Source organism: Choloepus didactylus, chromosome 6, assembly GCF_015220235.1.
Source record: "Choloepus didactylus isolate mChoDid1 chromosome 6, mChoDid1.pri, whole genome shotgun sequence".
NCBI lineage: Eukaryota > Metazoa > Chordata > Mammalia > Pilosa > Megalonychidae > Choloepus > Choloepus didactylus.
Window position 1 is genome coordinate 83,385,149 of NC_051312.1, and position 9,234 is coordinate 83,394,382.

General features: G+C 34.9%; 1 protein-coding gene across 1 annotated transcript; it reads right to left on the minus strand.

The window, feature by feature from the left end:
* Positions 1–232: 232 nt before the first annotated feature.
* On the minus strand, positions 233–1,171 carry LOC119536373 (olfactory receptor 52E4-like). Its single transcript, XM_037839125.1, has one exon. The coding sequence runs from the start codon at positions 1,169–1,171 to the stop codon at positions 233–235; it is 939 nt and encodes a 312-aa protein (XP_037695053.1).
* Positions 1,172–9,234: the final 8,063 nt, after the last annotated feature.

Below are 9,234 nucleotides of genomic sequence, written 5' to 3' on the forward strand. Positions count from 1 at the left end.
GCTGGCCCCTCTGTACCACATACTCACAGATATTTAATATTCATTTATTATCCTCAAATTCCCATACTTAACATTGTCTACTATATTTATCTCCATTATAGGATAAACACATTAAAAATGGCTGAAGTAATCACTGAGTAGATAACTACCTGTTCTCAATTCTGGGCAACTGGAGAGATGTCCATGCTGAGGCATAGATTCAAGGAATTTATCCACTTTAATTACAATTAAGCTACTCTCTCACTACAAATATTCTTACAACCTGATCACAAATTTGTTTTGTCTTGACACCATAAATAACTGGATTTAAACAAGGAGGAACAACCACATACAGATTGGCCAAGAGGATATGAATGTAGCGAGGAATAGTTCTACCAAACCGGTGAGTCATAAAAGAGAAAAATGCTGGTGTGTAGAAGGCCAAGATGACACAGACATGAGAACCACACGTGCTAAGTGCTTTAAGTCTGGCATCCCTGGAAGGTAGTTGGAAAACAGCTCGAAGGATCTGAACATAAGAAAGAGCAATGAGGATCAAGTCACAGAACAGGGCAGTAATGGTAAATAAGCCATAGATGATGTTGACCCTTATACTAGCACAGGCAAGGCGGGCGATTCCCATGTGTTCACAGTAGGTGTGAGGGATAATGTAATGGCCACAGAAGGGCAGTCGCTTGAGAAGAGGGCAGAAGGGCATGACAAGGAGTACTGGCCTTCCCACTACAACAGAGACCATGACAGCTACCACTTTGTTGGTGAGGACTGTGCTGTATCTCAGAGGGTAGCATATGGCAACAAAGCGGTCAATTGCCATGGCCAGGAGTACAACAGATTCCATACCAGTGTAGGTGTGGATAAAGAACATTTGGATGAGGCAGCCTTCAAAGCTTATCTCTCTTAGTTTGAACCAGAATATGGCCAGCATCTTGGGGATGGTAGAAGTGGAGAGGCCTAGATCAATAAAGGAGAGAAGAGCTAGAAAGTAGAACATGGGTTGATGCAGACTCTGCTCAGTCTTGATCACAGTGAGGATAGTGACATTTCCCACTAGTGCTATGAGATAAACAACAAAGAAAGGGAAGGCAATCCAGATGTGGAAAGCTTCCAGACCTGGGATCCCCAATAGCACAAATTCTGTAGGGTGTGTTGTTGTGTCATTGGCAGAGGACATCTTGCTGAGGTCTCTTGGAGGATACTCTGTTGTCTTCATTATTTCTGGGAAATCAAAAGTGAATATATGGTGGTTGGATATCACAGGCATAATGGCTTGCCAATGAAAGTGTCATGAACATAATGGAAGTTAGGAAACAAATATCAGTGACATTCAAATTATCTCTTTCCTACTTGACAGTACCATGGGGACTGTGGAGGGATAGAAGCAGTCTGTCCTGGTACCGTAATGTGGAGATTCAGTGATGTATTTATATCATTTTTACTGGGTAAGTACTCATCTCTCTACACCATAGCAACTGAAAACTATTCCATTAATTATAACTATTGTAAGTATCATCAAGTTTCTTTTTTTACTGAACCATGCAGAGTCTTAAAATTAAACTTTCCAAAATTTTGTGAAATGAGAGTGTGGGATTGATATGAGGTAAAACTTTGGAGAGGTGGTAAAGAAAAGAATCACCTATGTATTTAACTTATCTTTGTGGGCATTAATGCTCCTTTTATTCTTGTTTATAAAATTGCATTGATCTCTGTCTGCAGGGTACCTGTTCTTAAACTTTGACTAATGAATTATCATTAGTATTTTACTATCATGTAACTCAAAAAAATTTAATTCACTACTTAAATGTGGCAAAATATATGGGATTATCTTATTAGAGACTGGAAAACTATTTAGTTAAATTCAGCATCCATATATGATATTTTTAAAAATCTCTCAGGAAATTTAGGAAAAAAAAAATTATTGGATTTGATGAAAGGCATTTATGAAAAATCTACAGCTAACATCACCCTCAATGGTAAAAAGCTAACACTTCCTCCCACTATAAAGATAAGGAAAGGCAATGATGCTAGTACAAGTGAATGAACTTATGAAAAATTAACCTCAACACAAAAAATTTCAATTTCATTTCTACCATAGACAGATGAAAATGCTTAAACTCTAGTGTCTTCAGTGTAAAGGAATATCTTGCACACCTGTAGTAAACTACAATTTCTCCAAATTACAATAACTGTAAAATTAATCCATTCAAGGTATCTTTATTTTAAAATGTTACATAAAAATGAGTTTGGAAGGAACAAACTGAGAGGAAATATCCATAGTACTTATTTCTGACAAAGGCCCAACTGAAGAATTAATTGCCATTAAAAATAAGAGAAACAAGTCAATGTCAAAGAAAGAAACAAACCTACACAGACACTTGACACTCCACAAATAAAAATATACAAATGTAAATATTCACATAAAAACTTCTCAGTCATTACCAATCAGGAAATGTAAATTTAAACTGCAATGAAATATCTCTATCCATTCATTAGAATGACTAAAATTTTAAAATGACAAAACCAAATTCTAGCAAGGATGTAGAACAACTTTGGGAAAATTAGTAGTTTATTATATATTTAATCATGTACCCCAAAACCCAAAAAGCTTGTGCATGAAAATTCAACTCCTTGATATTTAGCCAACAAAATTTAAAACATATGTCCACACAATGAATTATATAAGAATGTTCGTAGCAGAATTAATCAGAATGGCCTTGAAGTTGAAACAACCCAAATCTCCATCAACAGATGAAAAGAAAAACAAATTTTCAAATATCTACGCAGCTAACTGATATTTAAAATAAAGTTGCATCAACTGGTGACACATACAAGAAAACATAGATGAATGTCAAAATCATTCTGCTAATCTAAAGAACGATTCTAGTTACAGAAGAGTATATGCTGTATACTTTTGTAGAAAGTTCAATAAATCTATGTTGAAAAAGTATCAAATCAGTGGTTGCCTTGGGGTATATTGGGAGAAAGGATTGACTGGAAGGAACAAAAAAGGATTTCTTGTAGTGATAGAAAAATTCTACAACTTGATAGGTGTGTAGGTTATTTAGATTATCCATTTATTTAAAATTTACAATTAAGATATGTGTACTTATTTGGATGTAAATTTTATTAAGAAATAAAATCAGAGCCTGGAGAAAATGGTAGAATATTTATAATAGTAGGAATTGAGTGGTGGGTGCATATGTGTAAATGTGTGTGTAGGTTTGATATCCTCCATTACAAAAGGGTATAAAAGCCAAAACTAGTCAAACTAAATTTCATATCTAATATATTTTAATCAAACATTTTAATTCTATTTAAAAAAAAATCCATTTGGGGGCTTATGGAAGACACAGAATATTTAATTTGAACTCAGTGCTAATTTATTTCACTCACTTATTACAAAAAGCCAAATTATAAAATCATACTACAGTATTTCAAAATCACATTGAAAGAACACAAGATAAATTAAACAGCCCTTATAAAGGTAAAAATACTGCAGTGACTTCTGTTTTAAATGAGATTTAGATTTTGTTCTGAATATTTTCCTTGTTATTGATATTCATTCAGTGAAATGATAACTTTGGTATATTAATTATAATCATTTGCAATAAGTGGATAACCAACATTCGCTAAACAATGCTGAATTGGATGGTAGTATACAGAAAGAATTCCAAGGTATTATCCTAAAATATGTCTTAACTTTTCTTGAAGTTTTCTTTATAGCTTATCATTTATTTTACAAGTATTAGCATTTTATTAGATCCCACTAAAGATTTTCAAATATGTTATTCAATATATCCAACCAAATTCCTTATTACTGTAATATTAGAATCCAAATCTAATCCAAAGATCTAATCAACTGGAGAACCCCAATTGGAATGGACTGCAGGGTCCATTTTTCTCTATACTTGAGATCTGAAGACTTTTGGTTTCCTGCTTGTTTGACTTTTATTTATCCAAGAGAGAGTCTATGGAAGAAAATAATTGTTGTCAAGGATATGAAAAAATGTCTCATATAAGTATTCTCATTCAAATATCATAACAACCTTATCATATGGATGCTATTATTAGAACATTTTTATAGGCAAGAAAGCCAAAGTTTAGTGAACTTGTCTAAAATATCTCTTCAATTTAGGATATAAGGCTGGAATTAGAACACGGGTTTGTCTAACTCCAAATCTCTTAATCTTTGGCAATAGTGCTTTTTGATAGGTGTATATCAAAACAGGTAGTAATTCTAAGGTTAAGAAAGAGTGTATATAATCATCATTGCATAGTTTTTTAAAGCATATAGACCCAAGAGAATTTTGGAAATAATTTTTTATAAGTTTAATGTGTTTTGTTTTCTTTCTACCTGTCCAACTTCTTGCAGTGCTCAGCAATCAGTATCTTAAAATGAAAAAGATTGATGGCTAACACTCCAAGTATAGGAAGAAAGAGGGTTGGCAGTGAGATCATACATGGCATGAGGATGAATTCATGGGGTTTAGAGTGATGAGGGCAAGAAGGGGGTGATCTGAAAAAGGGACTTGAGCAAGACTTGGCAACAAGAGAACGAAAAGTGGGGTAACTTTTGGGGAACACATCAAAGAAAGTGCAGTGGAATATTAGGAAGCTGTTTTGGATAAAAAATACTTTCTGGAGTTAAAATGTGGAAAATACATACTGATATCCTCCATATCAACTCCCATTCCCTATTGTGCTGATGTTACAACTAAGTGATCCCACTTAGAAATTCACAGACATCACATGCATGCAAGAGAGAACTCTCAGTGCTTGTAAACTTAAACTAAAAACATGCCAGAAATATGGGAACATTAAACTTTTGAGGCCCCCTGGTCAAACCTTGAACAAGTGACAAAGCTCTCTTCAACATCACCAGGGGATTCAGTCTCCTTATATGTTTCTGTGACTCCACCAACTAGGAGACTCTTACCCATTCTAATATTTCCAGGATTGTATCTCTAATTCAAGGTTTAAATCCCTTTGGAATTCCTGGGAATTAAACTTCCAGCATCTAGTATTTAAATAAACTTTCAACATCTAGTATTTAAAACAGATGCCAATAATATATTATTATACTAGTTTTATGAAGATCCTTGCCAGAATCAGGTTCAGAACATTCTCAAAACAGTACTCAAGACAAACACAATCCACTGATAGCTTAGCCTTTGTGATGAACCAGCCTTTTTTTGCCCTTTCTCATAAGTTGTAAGGCTTTGGATTTAATTGAAGGACCCATGATTTGTATAGTTTCAGAATATGATTAGAAGTTAGATTCCCTAATAGAGATTGGCCTTACCAACTGATGTCTATCCAGTGTCATAATCAGCCATGGAATCTTGTCTTTCCATATCATAACCCATCAGTCTACATGTGACTGATTATGAATCAGTTAGTGTGATGTTCAGGACCATCACTTTGGACTCAATAACCATGGGTTTATGTCCCACCTCTCTCACTTACTGATGACCTTAGAAAATTCATACCCTATGAATTATTTTGCTAATACTTAAATTTTTAGATAAGTGTATTTTGAAACTCATGTGGCTATTTCAGTAATTAAATAAGGTATTCCCTATGATGTGCCTAAAAATGTCTTGATTATCATTGGTTTGTAAATATTAGCTGAAATAATTTGTCATTCTTATGATCCATGGATGTGACTCTTGGTTCTCTAAATTAAACATACAACCTTATGAATAATGTATGCATGAAATTATTTTCCAAGTAGGTACAAAGGGAACTAAGTCACCAATATTCAGTTCTAACATGAATATGGATGTTCATGTTTGTATCAGAATAGTTGCCTTTGTTTTAATGCACCTTCACAGTATTCCAAGCATACATTGAACATATAGTTAAAAAAAAGTGGCAAAGTTTTCAGGAGCTCAGAGAATTCATAAATCCTTGGAGATATCACTATATTAAAAGCATTAAGCTTGGAATAAATATACAAATATACAAAATTATAAAAATATACAAATCTAAAATTAGTGAAACTTCAACATATTCCGATGGTATATGTTGGTTAGAATTAACTGAGAACAAAGTGGGGCTAGTAATACCATGTAATTTACATGTATCTTTCATTCTATCTGTGAAAAAGATGATCACATTTACTGAATCTGAGCCTCAAATGCACCTTTTGACACAGGTGGAACAGGTGCTGCCATTGTGGTTTGCTGCTCACAGTGTGATGGACAACCCCAATGCTTTACAGTTAATAAAATGTAGAAACTATCTTCCCATAGAGGTCACTCTACTGGCCAACCACATTGCTTTCAATGACACATTTGATGATTCTGGATTTGGGAACTGCTCCGGGCTCTAATCTGCACAGAAGGTGCACACATAGACTGTGTGGGGCTCCCAGTATGTGGTGGTAGCTGCAGTAAAGAGCACTTGGCACTTTCTTCCAAGAGATATCTCTAAGTGATACTACCTGATGTTCCTTCCAGAAACTGTCCTCTGTCCACTGTGCTGGGCTGCCCCAACTCCCTGAGCCTTCCTGTGTGGGACATCCATCCACAGGAAGCATAAATTATGACCTGGGTTCCCTTCTCAGGTAGAACATTCTGCCTGCTTGGTTGAGTCAGGCTGGCTTCTTGCCCAGACCCTCTAGAGGAACACTTTATGCAGAGGTAGCTCCCCTGGGAAGGACATGCTGGGGCATTAGCTCTAGCAACAGGGAATGAATGACTTGAGTTAAATGTTCTGAGGCCTCTCAGGTTAAACCTGCATTTGGAGACAGGAATCCTTTATGGCCCCCACATGTTGACTCCTTCCTCAGGGTGAATGGAAGTCAAATCTCTCCCCACCCTCTGATCACTTCCATCTCCCACACTGGTCAGAGTAACAGCATCACCTCAGCTGTGTGAGGAGGAGTAAGAAAAGGAATCAACCTCAGGATAAATTATTAAATGATACTGCTTTTTTTTGTAATTCAGCAACTCTGCTAAAATATGTATGAAAAAAATTTCCTGAGAGGAAGTATTAAAACCTGTCCTTTCATTTGTTGATTCTTGTCATCCTCTCAGGAAATTTTTTCATGATTTATCTTTACATGTATTATCTGCCCACCCCTATATATTTTCCTTTAGACACACTGGTTTCTTATATGGCATATCTCAATTTTCCCTCTTTTGTATCTATTATTTTTCTCTATTTGTTTTAATCATGATCTCTGACTTATTAGGGAAAATTTTCTCAAATATGTCATCTTCCACTGATGTTACTGTATTAACAGCCATGCATTTTGCTTTATAGAATTCCAGTTTAAATCCTATACTAATATGTTAGCAATTAAATGTTTTCTTCACCTTCAGCTGTATATTTTATAGTCTGTTCCTGTATTAACTCATAGCAGAGTGGGTCTGGATATTGCCCTTGGAGTGAAACATCCCATTTCACATTTTAATTTTCTCAGTTAATAAGTATTTAACTATTTATGAGTTACTTAATTTCTGAAGTTCAACTTAGTACCAAAACGTGTTATTACCTAAAGATCCAGGTTTGTGCCTAATATATTATAACTGAAAGAAATGATAGTTGATATTATTTGTAGTGATATTACCTCATCTAATAATGTTTATATGTTACTTAAATTTTATGAAGGTGTTAAATGCCTCTTCTCATCCTTACCCTGTTTAGTCAGTAAATTTTCTTAGTAGTAGTGTTTTGTACCTATTGTTTATACATGTTTATACATGTTTATAAATGTAAGTATTCATTTTGTTTCAGAGTTTTTAAATTAAATTAATGTTGTATATTTTCTTTTATTTGGTTGACCTAGAAGGCAATTTATACTCTTAGTTTAAATATGCTAAATGACTCCATATAATACACATGGTTATTTTTATCTCTTTACCTTTCTTGTTGTGCCTATTTGTTGAAGTACTTGTATGGAGGCAAATTCCACCAAGATAGCAACATATCATATTAGATGTTTGTTTTCTCATTTATGAGTCAGTTGGATACTCATGAACAGATTGGTAAAGAAAAAAATCTGAGTTTGTATAGATTTTGTTTGTTTGCTTTACGAGTCTGCACATATTTTACTGAACACAGTAAATTTTTGTTTTCTGCTCTTGGTCATCAGCTGTGACAATAAGTTATTTGAGATTGTTCTTCTCTGTCACAATTCTTTCTCACTTACAGACTTTGTTGCTCCACTGCCAGTGTCAGAAATAAAAGACAGCACATGCCTTTACATTTTTCCCTCAAATTCTACCATTGTTGCCTGGGACAAATATCGTTGTCTGGTGAAAAAATCGAGTTTCTGTCTTGTTCCCACAGTCACCTCTCCATACTTTCATATTCTGTTTTTACAGATTGAAGGATTTGTGCATCTATTTCCCTCCTCATTGCCCTCTAGTGTCTCCACTGTATACACTCTATTCCCTGCATACCACTGCTTCAGTTTTCTTGGCTATACAGAGGATTAATAAATAGTAACTGCTTCTTAGGATATTACAATGATTCAGAGAGTTAATACTACAAAATATTGAAAGTTATGTCTGGCTCATACTGCCTTCAGTTCTTTCAAGTACATACCCAGTGTCAGGATTATGGAATCCTGTGACAACCCTGTACTTAGCTTCTGAGGTACTGCCACACTGCCCTCCAGAGGGGCTGCAAAATAGTACCTCCTTACCAACAGTGAATAGGTATACCTCTTTCTCCACATATCCTCCAACACTTGTAGTTTTCTGTGTATTTTTTAACAGATGTGTTCACACATCATACCATCCATCCCTAGTTTACAAGCAGTGGCTCCTGGTATAATCACTTACATTTTTGTGGTAGCCTCACACAGTATTGTGCTATCCATTTCTGAACCATACAATTATCTAATTGAATATTTTCTACCCCATAAGCATTGCTTGTGCTCTCTAGCTCTTAGAGTTTGTTCATTATATTTAGTTCATATGAGTGAGACCATACAGTATTTGTGCTTTTGTTTCTTCTGGCTTACTTCACTCAACATAATGTCCCAAGTTTCATCCATGTTGTTGCATGCATCATGACTTTATTTTTTCTTACAGCTGCCTAATATTCCACCATATTTATATACCACTATTTGCTTAACCATTCATCAATTGATGGATATTTTCACTGTTTCCATCTATTGGCAACCGCAAATAATGCTGCTTTAAACATCGACGTACAAATGTCTGTTTGTGTCCCTGCTTTCGGGTCTAGGAACCCACCTCCTATCACAAGCTTTTTAAGATA